This window comes from Coregonus clupeaformis, chromosome 21, assembly GCF_020615455.1.
Source record: "Coregonus clupeaformis isolate EN_2021a chromosome 21, ASM2061545v1, whole genome shotgun sequence".
Classification (NCBI taxonomy): Eukaryota; Metazoa; Chordata; class Actinopteri; order Salmoniformes; family Salmonidae; genus Coregonus; species Coregonus clupeaformis.
In genome coordinates this window covers 28,535,413-28,554,641 of record NC_059212.1, presented here as the reverse complement: position 1 = coordinate 28,554,641, position 19,229 = coordinate 28,535,413, and the positions used below count along the sequence as shown (strand labels likewise).

At 42.7% G+C, this 19,229-nt stretch overlaps 1 protein-coding gene across 5 annotated transcripts in view; it reads right to left on the bottom strand.

Moving 5' to 3' along the window:
* Nucleotides 1–4,726: 4,726 nt before the first annotated feature.
* The window catches only part of LOC121535180 (nuclear receptor coactivator 2), a 71,691-nt gene continuing 57,188 nt past the window's right edge, over nt 4,727–19,229 (bottom strand). For 3 of the 5 annotated variants that reach the window (XM_041841973.2, XM_041841974.2, XM_041841975.2), the window contains 7 exons: nt 16,117–16,285; nt 14,726–14,995; nt 14,048–14,125; nt 13,003–13,504; nt 11,995–12,178; nt 11,408–11,615; nt 4,727–5,000 (listed from right to left, as the gene is read on the bottom strand). In XM_041841973.2, the coding sequence (XP_041697907.1) occupies nt 4,989–5,000; nt 11,408–11,615; nt 11,995–12,178; nt 13,003–13,504; nt 14,048–14,125; nt 14,726–14,995; nt 16,117–16,285 (1,423 nt within the window). In that variant the 3' untranslated portion in view covers nt 4,727–4,988. The remainder of the gene's footprint in view (nt 5,001–11,407; nt 11,616–11,994; nt 12,179–13,002; nt 13,505–14,047; nt 14,126–14,725; nt 14,996–16,116; nt 16,286–19,229) is intronic. The other 2 variants (XM_041841977.2, XM_041841976.2) reach the window with 2 other exon arrangements.

Genomic DNA, 19,229 nt, shown 5'->3' with positions numbered 1-19,229 from the left:
ATCAAATATTTGTATAATTCATTGTTCTATCTGTGGCCATATGGAGTGATGCTAATACTTGGGGGTGAAGTTGCCCCTAAAAACAGATCTAGAATCAGCTTATTGTACAAAGCCCCTGACCATACAGCTGTTAATGGTCAAAGCATACTTGTGATCAGATGTCAGTCATAGTTTGCTTCTGCATCTGGCACCTGCCAGTAATATAAAATCCTCAGTTCAATCATGCGTGTCTGTGACATACTATTGTTTTAATACTGATATAGTCGCATTTATCAGCTTTATTGGATGGTATGTCTGTGTGTTCCGTAAAATGTGGCATTTTATATGCTAAACAACTATGCCCTCTGTTGATAAGGGGAAGAACACAGGATGGCCCAACCAGGTGATGTACATAGTGCCTTCCGAAAGTATTCATACCCCTTTACTTATTCCACATTTTGTTGTGTTACAGCCTGAATTCTAAATTGATTAAATATATATTTTCCTCTCTTTTTAGAAATGTTTGCAAATGTATTGGACAATATATTCAGAAATATCTCATTTACATAAGTATTCACACCCTTGAGTCAATAGGTTATAATCCCGTTTGGCAGTGATTACAGCTGTGAGTCTTTCTGAGTAAGTCTCTAAGAGCTTTGCACACCTGGATTGTACAATATTTGCACATTATTCTTTTTAAAATTCTTCAAGCTCTGTCAAGTTGGGTGTTGATCATTGCTAGACAGCCATTTAAGTCTTGCCATATATTTTCAAGCCAGTTTAAGTCAAAACTGTAACTAGGCATCTCAGGAACATTCAATGGTGTCTTGGTAAGCAACTTCAGTGTATATTTGGCCTTGTGTCATTGTCCTGCTGAAAGGTGAATTTGTCTCTCTGCGTCTGTTGGAAAGCAGACTGAACCAGGTTTTCCTCTAGGATTTTGCCTGTGCTTAGCTCTATTCCATTTATTTTTATCCTATGACAAGCATACCCTTAACATGATGCAGCCACCACCATGCTTGAAAATATGAAGAGCGGTACTCAGTGATGTGTTGTGTTGGATTTGTCCCAAACATAACGCTTTGTATTCAAGACATAAAGTGCATTTCTTTGCCACATTTTTTGCAGTATTACTTTAGTGCCTTATTGCAAACAGGATGCATGTTTTGGAATATTTTTATTCTGTACAGGGTTCCTTTTCACTCGGTCATTTAGGTTAGTATTGTGGAGTAACTACGTTGTTGATCCATCCTCAGTTTTGTCCTATCACAGCCATCAAATTCTAACTGTTTTTAAAGTCACCATTGGCTTCATGGTGAAATCCGTGAGCGGTTTCCTTCCTCTCCAGCAACTGAGTTAGGAAGGACGCCTCTATCTTTGTAGAGACTGGATGTATTGATACACCATCCAAAGTCTAATTAATAACTTGCTCCACCATGCTCAAAGGAATATTCAATGTCTGCTTTTTTTTATGTTCTTTTTTTATCTACCAATAGGTGCCCTGCTTTGCGAGGCATTGGAAAACCTCCCTGGTCTTTGTGGTTGAATCTGTTTGAAATTCACTGCTTGACTGAGGGACCTTACAGATAAGTAACTGTATGTGTGGGGTACAGACATTATGTAGTCATTCAAAAATCATGTTAAACACTATTATTGCACACAGTGAGTCCATGCAACTTATGTGACTTGTTAAGAACATTTTTACTCCTGAATTTATTTAGGCTTGCCATAACAAAGGGGTTGAATACTTATTGACTCGAGACATTTTAGCTTTTCATTTTTAATTAATTTGTAAACATTTCTAAAAACATAATTCCACTTTGACATTATGGGGTATTGTGTGTAGGCAGGCCTGTGACACAATCTTTTAATCAATTTTAAGTTCAGGCTGTAAGACAACAAAAAGTGGAAAAAGTCAAGGTACACTGAGATACCCTGTCATAATACATGTAACAGTTGTTACTACAGTGAGGCTAACTGATTACCTTCTGGAATAATTACAGTCTGGAAACTGAATAATTAGATTCTGTAAACCTCATGGAATAGGGACAAATTGTAGACCAAGTCAATCAGTAATTACACTTCAATCAACATAATACAAATAATTTATTTACAATGCCATAAATCATAAATTAGCAAGCAGCATTGGCAAAAGCAATATTAGTCAACAGCTTGCATAAGGTGTAAATTAAATGTTTTGCATAAAATGCTCACACTGGATGAACATCGATGCAGGTGAACATAGTGATATTTAATATGAACATCACACCTGGAAAAATAAATCTCTGAACCGCAACAATGAGCTTTCTAAACGAAAACTCTTTGTTTTACAATATTGCTTTGATTTACCATTGTGTTGTTTACATACTCATCTTAAAGATAGTCAATATGAAACAACTGTACAAATAATAATACAACCCACAACTGATCACAAATAAAATGTGGGGGGGTGAAAATCTACTGTGAAAACCAACCAAATAAACCAGGGGTGTAGTAGTCTAACCATAGCACAAGTACATTGGTTACGTCTGAAATGGCAACCTATTCCATATAAAGTGCACCACTTTTGACCAGAACCCTATAGGCCCTGGTCAAAAGTAGTGCACTATATAGTGAATAGGGTGCCACTTCAGATATGGCCATTGAATGACGATGCACTCTTCAGTATTGTCATCTCACTATACATATATGATACAACTGTCAACTTCACAGTAATACACAAGACAGAAAAACAGATCTAAGGCATTATGCTAGGTCTTTAGCATGTTAAGGTACTTGCATGTAATATTTACCAATTGATCAAATAGCAAACTATAAATTAAGAAACATTTTTCAAAAAAAGTATTGATCAGTCAGAATCAGAGAAGAAAAAAGTAATTCAATTCAACTAAACCTTGTGAGTGAATTGAATATTCGTATGCACACTCTTTCCTTACAACTTGTCATCGTGATTGCCCAAAATGCATACCTTACAAAAGGCTGTTAACACAGTAACACTTCATGGCTTAAGTTTATTTTAAAGGTTGTATAATAAAATCTTTGGATTTGCAACGAGAGCATTACATCCATTCTATTACATTTTTTTCTCTAATTTTTTTGCATCAGAGCATCCTAATCTTCAAACTTTGCTCAACTCTTTAAAAATGCCTTGTTTAGGACAATGTTAAATGAATTGGGAGAAATTGGCCATCACAAAAATAAGAAATATCCTTTGCATCGTTAGAGAGACATAATAACCAGTGCAAACCTACAAAATAGATATTTTCTGTCCACACATTTTCACAAACGCTTGATTATGTGAGGTCAACTTCATTTCAGCGTTTGCAGACAATTTGGAATTTTCACATTCTTCTTCTAAAAAAAGCAAAATTATAAGTTCTGTGAGATCTCATATTTGCTATGTGCTTACAGACTATAAACCAAACTGGAGTAGTACAGGAATATGGCATGAAAAATACATATTGCCTGTTCATTTTACACATGACTGAAGCAGAACTTGTTTTGTACCTTCCAGGTTATCTATAGACATTACCCCCAATCAACACAGTCAGAGACCACCCTAAAGTGTTGAGTTATGCCTGTTGTTGGCAGGCCTGTCCATTCCTTTCATTATGAGGAGGTTGAGGTGAAGTGCAAGGAAAAATCATTACGCAATGAGTTGAAACCCTGAAAAAACAGTCATTTGTGAGTTAATCCAACACAAACAGTATGACTGTAAAGTCACATTTCAGTGGTTGTTTTTTGTAACACCAGGCTGGAGAGAAAACAGGCATCTTATTCCATTAATTTATACTGCAATATATACACAACCTATGAACATTTACCTTCATACATATCGCAGCAAGGGGATTGACTTGAACATTTCATCTAAAACTACAGGACCTAATATATGTAATTCAATTAGACACAATAAGGTAACACTTTAAGGGATACTTGTTAAGAAAGTTACTTAACCCTTTCCTCCCTCTTATAGTGTCATACAAAGAACGTTTCTAAAGTTTAAAAACTATAAATACCTGTAAAACATTTATTTTATAAACCTTTCAAGTGACTACTTTAGTCAGGCTTTACAATCTAACCATTCAAAATCAAACACAATTGTATAGTTTATGCTCTTTGAGCCATTTATAATATATCACTTCTCCATAAAAAAAATTTAAATCCTGTGATGTAATTTTGTCTCGCACCCGTGCATGTGTATACAGCACAAACTCACACACAAAGAAAATATTGTTATTAAAAAAAGACCTGGAGAGAGAGTAGTAAAGAGTGTATTTTCAGAGGGGAGGCATAGTCTGGGGTCTATCCCTTAATAAATACATTCATCTGACCAGATGCCTGCTGACAGGATCAGTTTTGCTTCTATATTCTGTGAGTATGAGTCCATTGTATGCGTGTGTATATGTGTTTGTCTGTATCCATTTTGTTTATGTGTGTATGCTAGTGTGTCAGGGTGTGTGTGTAGAGCTGGACGATATGGACAAAAATCTATATTGCGACAAATTACCTGATTTGATGCGATAACGATAAATAGAACGATAAGTTTACCACAGTTTATTTATTATCCTTAAAAACGACTACTACTAGTTTGATGGTTGTAGCATTCAATTGTCCCATTAACAATCACCCATATTAGCAAACGTATTTCATTTCAAACTTCACATTTCTCTAGTATAGGCTACTTATCGTAATGAACGATTTCAGCAAAATGCCTGCGATAAGTAGTCGGTATGGTTGGTGTCAATAATTTTGGTTTATCGTCCCAGCTATATGTGTGTTTGTCCGTTTCGATTGTGTGTGTGTGTCTGTGTGTGTATGTGGGGAGGATCTAAGTCACACTAAGGTGAATGCAGTTGGTTGGTTCAGGGAGTTGTGTTCTTCTTCAGTAGGTGAGTCTTTGTCCAATCAAAGACCCAGGTAGAACTGCAGGAGCTCCTTGATTGGTTGGATGCCAGTGTTTTCATTGGGTGTTGACCGTTTATACTGTGTTGTCCCACAATAGACCAGGGTTAGCAATAGTTCTGAAAAAGAACATTGTTATATAATTTAAAAATAGGCAGAATTCAGTGAAATAAGACTAACATTCTAAAGAGACACGGGAATGAGAAGGACGTGGGAAGTATGCCCTCAATGACAAATCGGTGCTGTCTGTTTTGATGTGTAAACGTTTTTAAATTCCTAAAGTTGGGCAGACAACAACAGAAGATGAAACGTTACTTGATGGAGTTGCTTCACATGTCAATCCCAACTGTTCTAGAATGAGGCTATCGCCTCGTCTCAAGCCATTATCATTCACCTGTGGAAGTTGGAACACATGGAGACTTCTATTTAATGTTCCACTACACCACCACACTAAGGTTGCCTACCAAATGGCACCCTATTCCCTCAATAGTGCTCTACTTTTGATCAGGGCCCATAAATCAAATCACATTTTATTTGTCACATGCGCTGAATACAACAGGTTACAGTGAAATGCTTACTTACAAGCCCTTAACCAACAATGCAGTTTTAAGAAATAATTAAAACTAACAAAACAAAAACACAATATAAAATAATACAAAATAATGGTAACAAATAATTAAAGAGCAGCAGTAAAAACAACATTTACATTTACATTTTAGTCATTTAGCAGACGCTCTTATCCAGAGCGACTTACAGTTAGTGAATACATATATATATATTTTTTCATACTGGTCCCCCGTGGGAATCGAACCCACAACCCTGCCGTTGCAAACACCATGCTCTATCAACTGAGCTACATCCCTGCCGGCCATTCCCTCCCCTACCCTGGACAACGCTAGGCCAATTGTGCGCTGCCCATGAGTCTCCCGGTCGCGGCCGGCTGCGACAGAGCCTGGATTCGAACCAGGATCTCTAGTGGCACAGCTAGCACTGCGATGCAGTGCCTTAGACCACTGCGCCACTCAGGAGACTACAACAATAGCGAGGCTATATACAGGGGGTACCGGTAACGAGTCAATGTGTGGGGGTACAGGTTAGTCGAGGTAATTGAGGTAATATGTACATGTAGGTAGAGTTATTAAAGTGACTATGCATAGATAATAAACAGAGTAGCAGCAGCGTAAAAGAGCTGTTTAGAAGCCTCTTGGACCTAGAGAGAACAGTCTATGACTAGGGTGACTGGAGTCTTTGACAATTCTTAGGGCCTTCCTCTGACACTTCCTGGTATAGAGGTCCTGGATAGCAGGAAGCTTGGCCCCAGTGATGTACTTGGCCGTACGCACTACCCTCTGAAGTGCCTTGCGGTCGGAGACCGAGCAGTTGCCATTCCAGTCAGGATGCTCTCGATGGTGCAGCTGTAGAACCTTTTGAGGATCTGAGGACCCATGCCAAATCTTTTCAGTCTCCTTAGGGGGAATAGGTTTTGTCATGCCCTCTTCACAACTGTCTTGGTGCACTTGGACCATGTTAGTTTGTTGGTGATGTGGACACCAAGGAACTTGAAGCTCTCAACCTGCTCCACTACAGCCCGTCGATGAGAATGGGGGCGTGCTCAGTCCTCTTCTTTTTCCTGTAGTCCACATCCCCTTTGTCTTGATCACGTTGAGGGAAAGGTTGTTATCCTGGCACCACACGGCCAGGTCTCTGACCTCCTCCCTATTGGCTGTCTCGTCGTTGATCAGGCCTACCACTGTTGTGTCACCGGCAAACTTGATGGTGTTGGAGTCGTGCCTGGCCATGCAGTCATGAATGAACAGGAAGTACAGGAGGGGACTGGGCGCGCACCCCTGAGGGGCCCCCGTGTTGAGGATCAGTGTGGCGGATGTGTTATTACCTACCCTTACCACCTGGGGGCGGCCCGTCAGGAAGTCCAGGATCCAGTTGCAGAGGGAGGTGTTTAGTCCCAGGGTCCTTAGCTTAGTGATGAGCTTTGAGGGCACTATTGTGTTGAACGCTGAGGTGTAGTCAATGAATAGCATTCTCAAATAGGTGTTCCTTTTGTCCAGGTGTGAAAGGGCAGTGTGGAGCGCAATAGAGATTGCATCATCTGTGGATCTGTTGGGGCGGTATGCAAATTGGAGTGGGTCTAGGATTTGGTTAATGGTGTTGATGTGAGCCATGACTAGCCTTTCAAAGCACTTCATGGCTACAGACGTGAGTGCTACGGATCGGTAGTCATTTAGGCAGGTTACCTTAGTGTTCTTGGGCACAAGGACTATGGTGGTCTGCTTGAAACATGTTGGTATTACAGACTCAGACAGACAGGGAGAGGTTGACAATGTCAGTGAAGACACTTGCCAGTTGGTCAGCGCATGCTCGGAGTACTCGTCCTGGTAATCCGTCTGGCCCTGCGCCCTTGTGAACGTTGACCTGTTTAAAGGTCTTACTCACATCGGCTACGGAGAGCGTGATCACACAGTCGTCCGGAACAGCTGATACTCTCATGCATGTTACAGTGGTCCTCTGTAGCTCAATTGGTTGAGCATGGCGCTTGTAACGTCAGGGTAGTGGGTTCGATCCCCGGGACCACCCATATGTAAAAATTTATGCACACATGACTATAAGTCGCTTTGGATAAAAGCGTCTGCTAAATGGCATATTATTATTATTATTACTACTTGAGTGAGCATAGAAGTGATTCAACTCATCTGGTAGGCTCGTGTTACTGGGCAGCTCACGGCTGTGCTTCTCTTTGTAGTCTGCAATAGTTTGCAAGCCCTGCCACATCCGACGAGTGTCTGAGCCGGTGTAGTACGATTCGATCTTAGTCCTTTATTGACGCTTTGCCTGTTTGATGGTTCGTCGGGGGGCATAGCGGGATTTCTTATAAGGTTCCGGGTTAGAGTGCCGTTCCTTGAAAGCGGCAGCTCTACCCTTTAGCTCAGTGCGGATGTTGCCTGTAATCCATGGCTTCTGGTTGGGGTATGTACGTACAGTCACTGTGGGGACGACGTCATCGATGCACTTATTGATGAAGCCAGTGACTGATGATCCTCAATGCCATCGGAAGAATCCTGGAACATATTCCAGTCTGTGCTAGCAAAACAGTCCTGTAGCTTAGCATCTGCTTAATCTGACGACTTTTTTATTGACCGAGTCACTGGTGCTTCCTGCTTTAGTTTTTGCTTGTAAGCAGGAATCACGAGGATAGAATTATGGTCAGATTTGCCAAATGGAGGGCGAGGGAGAGCTTTGTGTGTGGAGTAAAGGTGGTCTAGAGTTTTTTTCCCTCTGGTTGCACATTTAACATGCTGGTAGAAATGAGGTAAAACGGATTTAAGTTTTCCTGCATTAAAGTCCCACTAGGAGCACCGCCTCTGGATGAGCGTTTTCCTGTTTGCTTGTGGCCGTATACAGTTCATTGAGTGCGGTCTTAGTGCCCGCATCGGTTTGTGGTGGTATATAGACAGCTACGAAGAATATAGATGAAAACTCTCTTGGTAGATAGTGTGGTCTACAGCTTATCATGAGATACTCTACCTCAGGCGAGCAAAACCTCGAGACTTCCTTAGATATCATGCACCAGCTGTTGTTTACAAATATACATAGACCGCCACCCCTTGTCTTACCAGAGGCTGCTGTTCTATCCTGCTGATACAGTGTATAACCCGCCAGCTGTATGTTATTCATGTCTTCGTTCAGCCACGACTCGGTGAAACATAAGATATTACAGTTTTTAATGTCCCGTTGGTAGGATATACATACTTGTAGTTTGTCCACTTTATTATCAAACGATTGTAAGTTGGCCAAAAGTATTGAAGGCAGATTAGCCACTCGTCGCCGGCTCCTTACCAGGCACCCAGATCTCCTTCCGCAATAGCTCATTTTCTTTCTACTGCGAATGACGGGAATGAGGGCCCTGTCGGGTGTCTGAAGCAAATCCCTCTCGTCCGACTCAAATAAAAATTATTCGTCCAGTTCAAGGTGAGTAATCGCTGTTCTGATGTCCAGAAGCTATTTTCGGTCATAAGAGACAGTAGCAGCAACATTATGTACATAATAAGTTACAAACAATGTAAAACAACACACAAACTAGCATGGTTGGTTAAGAGTCCATAAAACGGCAGCCATCCCTTCCGGCGCCACTAAGTCAAAGGCTCTGGTCAAAAGTAGTGTACAATGAAGGGTGTTACAGTATAGTGCCATTTGGGAAAGCAGCCTACTACTATACATAGCAAGCAAACCAGTACTAGCTATTTCACCTTTATTTAACCAGGTAAGCCAGTTGAGAACAAGTTCTCATTTACAACTGCGACCTGGCCAAGATAAAGCAAAGCAGTGCGATAAAAACAACACAGAGTTACATATTGGGTAAAACAAAACATAAAGTGAAAAATACAAAAAAATATATATATACAGTGTGTACGAATGTAGTAAGTAATAGGCCATAGTGCAAAATAATTACAATTAGTATTAACACTGGAATGATAGATGTGCAAGAGATGATGTGCAAATAGAGATACTGGGGTGCAGATGAGCAAAATAAATAACAATATGGGGATGAGGTAGTTGGGTGGGCTAATTTCAGATGGGCTGTGTACAGGTGCAGTGATCGGTAAGGTGCTCTGACAACTGATGCTTAAAGTTAGTGAGGGAGATAAGAGTCTCCAGCAGCGTTCGATTGAAGAGCATGCATTTAATTTTACTTGTGTTTAAGAGCAGTTGGAGGCTACGGAAGGAGTGTTGTATGGCATTGAAGCTCGTTTGGAGGTTTGTTAACACAGTGTCCAATGAAGGGCCAGATGTATACAAAATGGTGTCGTCTGCGTAGAGGTGGATCTGAGAATCACCAGCAGCAAGAGCGACATCATTGATATACACAGAGAAGAGTCAGCCAAAGAATTGAACCCTGTGGCACCCCCATAGAGACTGCCATAGGTCCAGACAACAGGCCCTCCGATTTGACACATTGAACTCTATCTGAGAAGTAGTTGGTGAACCAGGTGAGGCAGTCATTTGAGAAACCAAGGCTATTTAGTCTGCCAATAAGAATGTGGTGGTTGACAGAGTCGAAAGCCTTGGCCAGGTCGATGAAGACGGCTGCACAGTACTGTCTATTATCGATCGCGGTTATAATATCGTTTAGGACCTTGAGCGTGGCTGAGGTGCACCCATGACCAGCTCGGAAACCGGATTGCATAGCGGAGAAGGTACGGTGTGATTCGAAATGGTCGGTTTGTTAACTTGGCTTTCAAAAACGTTCGAAAGGCAGGGCAGGATGGATATAGGTCTGTAACAGTTTGGATCTAGAGTGTCACCCCCTTTGCAGCTTTCCAATCTGGGGAAATCAGACGTTATGAAAGAGAGGTTGAACAGGCTAGTAATAGGGGTTGCGACAATTTCGGCGGCTAATTTTAGAAAGGGTCCAGATTGGCTAGCCCAGATGATTTGTAGGGGTCCAGATTTTGCAGCTCTTTCAGAACATCAGCTGTCTGAGTTTGTGTGAAGGAGAAGCGGGGGGGCATGGGTAAGTTGCAGCAGAGGGTGCAGAGCTGGTGACCGGAGTAGTGGTAGCCAGGTGGAAAGCAAGGCCAGCCGTAGCAAAATGTTTGTTGAAATTCTCGATTATTGTAGATTTATCGGTGGTGATAGTGTTTCCTAGTCTCAGTGCAGTGGGCAGCTGGGAGGAGGTGCTCCATGGACTTTACAGTGTCCCAAAACTTTTTGGAGTTAGTGCTACAGGATGCAAATTTCTGTTTGAAAAAGCTAGCCTTTGCTTTCCTAACTGCTTGTGTATATTGGGTCCTAACTTCCCTGAAAAGTTGCATATCGCGGGGGCTATTCGATGCTAATGCAGTACGCCACAGGATGTTTTTGTGCTGGTCAAGGGCAGTCAAGTCTGAGGAGAACCAGGGGCTATATCTGTTCTTAGTTCTGAATTTTTTGAATGGGGCATGCTTATTTAAGATTGAGAGGAAAGCACTTTTAAAGAACAACCAGGAATCCTCTACTGACGGAATGAGATTCATATCCATCCAGGATACCTGGGCAAGGTCAATTAGGAAGGACTGCTCGCTAAAGTGTTTTAGGGAGCGTTTGACAGTGATGAGGGGTGGTCGTTTGACCGCGGACCCGTTACGGACGCAGGCAATAAGGCAGTGATCGCTGAGATCCTGGTTGAAGACAGCGGAGGTGTATTTAGAGGGTAAATTAGTCAGGATGATATCTATAAGGGTGCCCATGTTTACGGATTTAGGGTTGTACATGGTAGGTTCCTTGATAATTTGTGTGAGATTGAGGGCATCTAGTTTGGATTGTAGGATGGCCGGGGTGTTAAGCATATCCCAGTTTAGGTCACCAAGCAGTACGAACTCTGAGGATAGATGGGGGGGCAATCAATTCACATATGGTGTCCAGGGCACAGCTGGGGGCTAAAGAGAAACTATAGTACACACAGGGGTAGGTGGAAGTGGCACTGGACACACTCAGACAGCCCTACACACACACACCCTTTCCCTCCCCTCACCTGCTCAGGGCCCATGGAGGACAGGCTTTCTGTAGGCACAGAGGTCATGGTCATCTGGCCTGCTGACATTTGGTTCATGTTGCTCATGCTTCCATTGGCGTTTGAGGCCATGGGGACACCGCTCATGTTCGGGTTGGCGTTGCCGTCGTTGTACATTCCACTGTTAGGCTGTTGGGGCACGTACTGCTGAGACTGTTGCGTGAACATACTGAAACGGAACATGGAAACAAAATAAGTACATATTCAGTCACTGATTTTTCCACAGGTTGATGAAATAATTTGTATAATGAGAGCATACTGGATACATCCTACAGACTGTATAGATTAATGCAAAGTCAAAACATAAGTATATGATCATTGATCATAATAACCATGACAACTAAATAGATGCTAAATGTATAGGTTAGTTGTAGGTTTGCATAATTTCCAGGTTTTCCAGAAATCCTGGATGGTGAATGACAGATTTCCTGCATATTCCCTGATTCAGGAAATCCTCCAACCAGAATTTCTGGAAACCCTTTCTGAAGTTACCGGAATTTTGCAACCTAATCAGTTATCAGAAATCTAGAGCTGCTAGTCAGTCTCACCTGTTTCCTGACATGTTGCCCTGAGGCCAGCCGTTCATCTCAGAGGAGGGCTGGTAGGAGGAGTTGGCCTGGTTCTGCTGCTGCATCATGGGGCTCTGGGTATGGCTCATGCGAGGGGACATGACAGGGCTCTGGGGGGTGGTGGCTCCTATGAAGCCTGCGTCCTGCTGCTGTTGGTTCATACCTGACAGGACCAACAAGGAGACATATGTTATCAATACTGAGGGGTGGAGAGTACAGCAGAATGTCGACACCCAAACACATTCATTTCATTGTCAAGAAAAGATAGCTTGAGTGCCAGTCCGTTTGTGCCATCATTCCAAGTCTTTGTCACTCATTGTCATGCCATGTTTGACTTGACAATGACAGCAATGAAGCTGGTAAGAGAGCACAAACATACCTGGGACCACGCTAAAGATAAGCTATGCGTTGTAGTTGACTGCTGCAGGTATGTTCATGTAGGAAGCAACAGAAATACAGGAAGAGCCAAAGTAAAGTAAAATACATGCAGTTGGGTTAAAAAAGTTACACAAGCAGAAAATGAATAGTCACATGAATGGGTAAGAGGGGGGTGAAACTAGGTCAAAATTCTACAGGTCAGCCACAACCATTTGCTTATGTGAACACCACCAACACAAAGCAATCTAAAACGTGATAATGCTATTAGCAATTCTTATCCTTGCATTGTATGTAATGGATTGTTTTGACTAGCATGACAAGGGAATGATTAGTTAATACTATGGATTGTGAGTCCTCTGATTTCTTCAGGTTGATAGAATTTGGAGATGACATGAGGCATACTATTTCATTAGCAGATGTTCAGCTAAACCGCGACAAAATGGAGAACGTATGAGAAACAAACACCACCACACAGTCATGCGGCCACCAAATAATGATTATCAGTTGAAATTCAACCTAAGCTGTGATAGGAAGCCAGTAGCACACTGTTCCATGGTGTCTGAGACAGAAGCACACACAGCGAGGTGACCGGGCAGTATTAGAGTATACCTGAGCTGGGAAACTGGAAGGCACTGTGCTGCTGCATTTGTGGACTCACTGCGGCTCCAAACTGTCCGCCTACGTTTCCCATCATCCCTTGCTGGTTAGCCAGACTCATCTGGGAGGAGCCATGCGGGATCGGGGAGGAGTGGAGAGGGGAGAGGAGCTGCTGAGCCCCCGGGAGACCAGGGGACAGCGGGGAGAAGGGGCTGGTGGAGGGCGGTGGGGAAGAGAGCCCAGTACCGTAGCTGGCCGGGTAGGGGAACTGCTGGGGGTTTGCCTGGGGGATCCGAGGGTTGGTGCCCATGGAGGCAGGCATGGAGCTGGGGGGCATGCCGGGGGACTGCGAGGGCCCAACTGCCCCAGCCGCTGTAGCCATGTTGGGGGGGATGGTGAGGCCCTGGGCCCGCATCAGCATGGCTCTCTGGTGGACGTGCTGTTGGCGCTGCCGCAGGTGGTTACTCAGGTACTCCCTCTGTCTCTGGGCCAACATCTGAGCATTAAGGGTTCCCTGGAAGGACAGACGGACAAAAATACATTTCGATTTTAGACATTTAGAGTGCGTCCCAAATGGCACCCTTTTTCCTGTATGGTGCACTATGGGCCCTGGTCAAAAGAAGTAGACTATATAGGGCCGATTTTTGTCAGAGCGGATGGTCAGGGGGCTGGAACATAATTATAAATCATTTCTAAACTGCAAATTGACCACAACTAAGCCCAAAAAGAGTGTATTTGAAAATAACAATCCTTTCATACCTTGATTACATTGAGACACAATCACGTCTTTTTTTTTTTTTTGTGGGAATACTTGGGAACAGATTTCCTAAATTAAACAAATTTGTTGCTGAATTCCTGGAGATTTTTCCCCCCAAAACTCTAGAGGGCCAAAACTGCCTGTTGCCGACCCCTGATATAGGGAATAGGGTTCTGTCAAAAGTAGTGCACTATATAGGGAATAGGCTTCCATTTGAGATGCAAGCTTAGAAATCACACACACACGGAGCTGTTGTGTTACAATAAAGATCTGCTACAGTATTTGAAGGGTCTGACTAACCTGGTTGGGTACACTGGGTCTGAGAGGTAGGTTCATGTTGGACACGCCCATCTGATTCATCATTGGCTGACGATTTTGCTGAGGAAATAAGAAAATTACTTTTAAAAATATTTTTACCAATTAAATATGTTCATTACATAGACCTTCACATTCTATTAGGCCCATTACTCGGTGAAGTCCAAAAATATTAAGATACTGCACAACATTCAGTCATTGTTATGAATTTTCGTATCAAATCTCCAGCAGGTGGCAGTAGAACCCTCAGTGAGTAGACTATAAGCTCTTATTTTCAGATGTCCAGTTCAGTTTGCAATGTTCTTAAATGTCAAGTTCCTTTATGATTTTGACGAGGGAGGGGCAAGGTTGTGCAATTATCGATGTCAACATTGCAAAGTATTTTTTCCAAACGCAACACTATTTCAAGCTTTAGCGTATCAATTGTCCTTTTCAGGTCAGGACATTCCTATATGCCCTATGATTTACAGTGAGGGCTCTAGGGGTGGTGTGTGTGATTTTTAAAGGGAAAAGTTAGTATATTGGGCCAAAGTATTTATTATTTAGAACATCATTTTATTTTTTATTTCAAGCTTTTAAAATGTTTCTTTGCAGATTAAGACATTAATTAGAACAGGGCCAATATAATTTACAGTGAGGGCTCCACGGGTGGTGTCGCCCTACCAGCTGTGCCTGTAGTCGGTGCTGCAGCTGCAGCCTCAGGTTGTTGGGCTGGGCGGGCACCGGGCCTCCTGGTCGGGCAGGGAGTCGGAGCATGGGGTAGCCCATCCGCTGGCCCATCAGACCGGGCATACCGTGGAAGCCAGGGTCCTGCTGGCCCATGTAGTTGCCCTGTGCCATGCTGCCAGCCTGGGGGTAGTGCTGGCTGTACATGGGTGGCTTCATCATGGGCGACTCCTGACTGGGATACTGCTCCTGCTCCACTGGCTGGCCCTACAAAGATAGACAGATCAAACAGGGTAAGAAATTGAGTAACATAGCAGGTCATTTGCAAATGACACAATAGGTCAGTGTTGTTTGTTTTTCCGTTAATAAGTAATGGCTTGCTAACAAAACTAGCCAGCTAAATTCATTTTAGATTTTGTAGTTTCTACACCAACTTGCATAATATCTCAATCCATTTACAAATGACAACGGAACCCACAGCAACATACACATTCCCTATAGACCTTAGGGAAACAAGTAACTATTTGTCGATGTGCCCTTGAGCAAGGCACTTAAACCTAATTGCTCCAGTCGCCGTTGATAATGGCAGACACTGGCTGTGACCCCTCTCTCTGAGGGTGTCGCCGGGAGAGTTGAGATATGCAAAAAACACATTTCAAATTCACACATGCGTATTAATATACACTTGTGAAATTGGACAAATATAAGCGCCCACCAAATTATTATTATTAGTAACTACTGTACAGAAGTCACTGAATTACAGTACAGCACTGAACTACAGTAAGGCCTCTAAAGGGAAAATGTACCTGAGCCCAGCTGCCTGCCTGCTATAGGCTTGTTGGCCAGGGCCATAGAGTTGGATAGAGGGCACAATTGGGCCAAAGCCTGTTTTAGCATGGACAGTGCAATTAAAGGGGCAATGCACAATTGAAACAATAACAAAGCATCTCACCTCCACTGTTTCGGTAAAAAGCTGAGGGATGGGTCTGGAGAAACATAAACACTCTCAAATTCATAGAGCTATGGATGTACGGACTGACCATCCATGATATCAAAATCATTGTTTTAACCATGTTTTGAGGGTATACAGTGTTTGTTTACATTAACTTTGTTTACAAACATTGGTTTAAAACAAGCTTATATATTTCAGGTTTTGTTGAGGTATGAAAGTTGAACTAAGCTCATTAGGCATTTATAAATTATATTTTCTTCACGAATCAATGGGTACATATCATTAATTTATAAGTCCAAAGATGTATAGAGCAACTGCAGATTGCCCCATTAATAAGGGATATCCCCATTTTGAAGTGGCAATTGAAAAGATAGGAGATGAGCTCTCTAGTACATCTTTGTGGCCTGGGCAGATTAGAGCGGCTAATAGAGATTACCTGACTAACCAGAGTGGGGATTCCCAGGGCGCGGTCAATCTCCTCCAGGCCGTCAAAGTCTTTCAGCACTGAGTAGAGCTGGCTAAGCAGGGCGTCCCCGTCCGAGGGCCCCTCCCCAGGCCGCGATGGGGGACACAGCGCCTCCTCCTGGGGGTTAACATACGCCTGTCTGTGGGGAGCACAACATTTCATTACATTTAGTTCATTCAGCAGATGCTCTGATCCAGACTAAGTTTTGTAGGAAAAAACAAGCACATATCACAGTTATCGCAAGTAGACCCTTTTTCGAAGTGTGGGTGTTAAGTGCAAGAACACGACATGCCACAACACAAGGTCGGAGGTTAGACAGGTGAGGGCCGTGTGGCCAGAGAGGTCACCACGGTGAGAATCATCTGCTTCTCATCAGACAGACACCATCATGTGCATACCATACAACTGTCACACTCAACAGCCACTGACTGTGCAGTCAGTACACAAGCATACAGTAACCTGTTCCGACTTGTCTGGGTTCTCTCATTATCTGGTGAGTGAACAACCAGAGTAGGTTCAGAATGTCACAGTTCGTTGCATCCAAAATGGCACCTTATTCCCTATATAGTGCACTATTTTCAAAAGAGTGTGTCAGACAGTAGAGAAGTGTGAGGTGTGTTGTACTGTCACAGAGAAGAGGTCTGCACTATGGTTGAATGGCGGGAACCCGGTTGCTGAGATTTACCGCCTAAAACCACTCCCTTTTCCCGGGTTAATAACTGCGAGAAACCAGTAAATTATTTATATGAACAGCATGACGTAAAATGGAATGTAACTGTTCAATTATATGTGATGTCTAAATCTAGCTTCTCTATGGCCTTCTCTTTGCGTGATGAATCATCAACTCTCAGGATGGGGACAGACAGCCCATCTCAGTATGGAGCGCAGTTCACAATGCATGTAGACCTATCATCTCATCATGGTAACTTTTTTTCCCCTTGTGACAGGTAGGCCTGCATTTGCTGCAGCATAGCCTATGCTACAGTAATATAAAGACCGAAAGCGTGTCTTTACACATCTCCACCTGGCTTCCGGGGGTCACCTTCATTTTTCATTGTAAAGATAGGCAAGCACTCTGTCGTTCTCTCCAATGCAATTCAAATTGCATCCAAAATACAGTACCAGTCAAAAGTTTGGACACACCTACTCATTCAAGGGTTTTTCTTTATTTTTTTACAATTTTCTACATTGTAGAATAATAGTGAAGACATCTAAACTATGAAATAACACATATGGAATCATGTAGTAACCAAAAATGGTTAAATCAAAATATATTTTATATTTGAGATTCTTCAAAGTAGCCACCCTTTGCCTTGATAACAGCTTTGCACACTCTTGGCATTCTCTCAACCAGCGTCATGAGGTAGTCACCTGGAATGCATTTCAATTAACAGGTGTGCCTTGTTAAAAGTTGATTTGTGGAATTTCTTTCCGTTTGAGCCAAACAGTTGTGTTGTGACAAGGTAGGGGTGGTATACAGAAGATAGCCCTATTTGGTAAAAGACTAAGTCCATATTATAGCAAGAACAGCTCAAATAAGCAAAGAGATACGACAGTCCATCATTACTTTAAGACATGAAGGTCAGTCAATACGGAACATTTCAAGAACTTTGAAGGTTTCTTCAAGTGCAGTCGCAAAAACCATCAAGCGCTATGATGAAACTGGCTCTCATGAGGACCGCCACAGGAAAGGAAGACCCAGAGTTACCGCTGCTGCAGAGGATAAGTTAATTAGCGTTAACTGCACCTCAGATTGCAGCCCAAATAAATGCTTCAGAGTTCAAGTAACAGACACATCTCAACATCAACTGTTCAGAGGAGACTGCGTGAATAAGGCCTTCATGGTCAAATTGCTGCAAAGAAACCCCTACTAAAGGACACCAATAATAAGAAGAGACTTGTTTGGGCCAAGAAACACGCGCAATGGACATTAGACCGGTGGAAATCTGTCCTTTGGTCTGATGAGTCCAGATTTGAGATTTTTGGTTCCAACTGCCGTGTCTTTGTGAGACGCTGAGTAGGTGAACGGATGATCTCTGCATGTGTGTTTCACACCGTGAAGCATGGAGGAGGTGGTGTGATGGTGTGGGGGTGCATTGCTGGTGACACTGTGTGATTTATTTAGAATTCAAGGCATACTTAACCAGCATGGCTACCACGGCATTCTGCAGCGATACGCCATCCCATCTGGTTTGCGCTTAGTGGGACTATCATTTGTTTTTCAATAGGACAATGACCCAAAACACACCTCCAGGCTGTGTAAGGGCTATTTGACCAAGGAAAGTAATGGAGTGTTGCATCAGATGACCTGGCCTCCACAATCACCCGACCACAACCCAATTGAGATGGTTTGGGATGAGTTGGACCGCAGAGTGAAGGAAAAGCAGCCAACAAGTGCTCAGCATATGTGGGAACTCCTTCAAGACTGTTGGAAATGCATTCCTCATGAAGCTGGTTGAGAGAATGCCAAAAGTGTGCAAAGCTGTCATCAAGGCAAAGGGTGGCTACTTTGAAGAATCTAAACAAATTACCGGGTTATTACATGGTTATATGTGTGATTTCATAGTTTGGATGTCTTCACTATTATTCTACAATGTAGAAAATTGTTTAAAAAAATATTTTGACTGGTACTGTAGATCATCCTGTTCAAGATTGATAGGCCTATATATAGATGTCCTAGCTTATTTATTTTAGGTAATACATTGAATGCAGTACTAGCCTTATATTTACCTAATGAATGATGGGTTATGCATAATAAGCTTCTTTGTCTCTTGCGCAAATACGCATGCACCTGTGCGCCGCTGGCCTGCCCTCCTTAGCTCTTGGAGTCCCATTCAGGAAAAGCTAGACTAGAATAGCTTGCTGGACATTTTGTTGTTGCATTTCTTATACCAATAGACTATTCGAAGAGGGACGCAAGCACTTGTTTGCTGAATGTTAAATACAGCAGCCAATAGAACTGCTGTTTGAAACTAGTTTGAAAGAAGCAAGAACGCGCGATGGCGGTAGGTTATAGCAGTTTTTTTATTCAGACCCATAACCATTCAATCTTCATGAAGAGAAGTGAAAGCCTTTTGCATCTA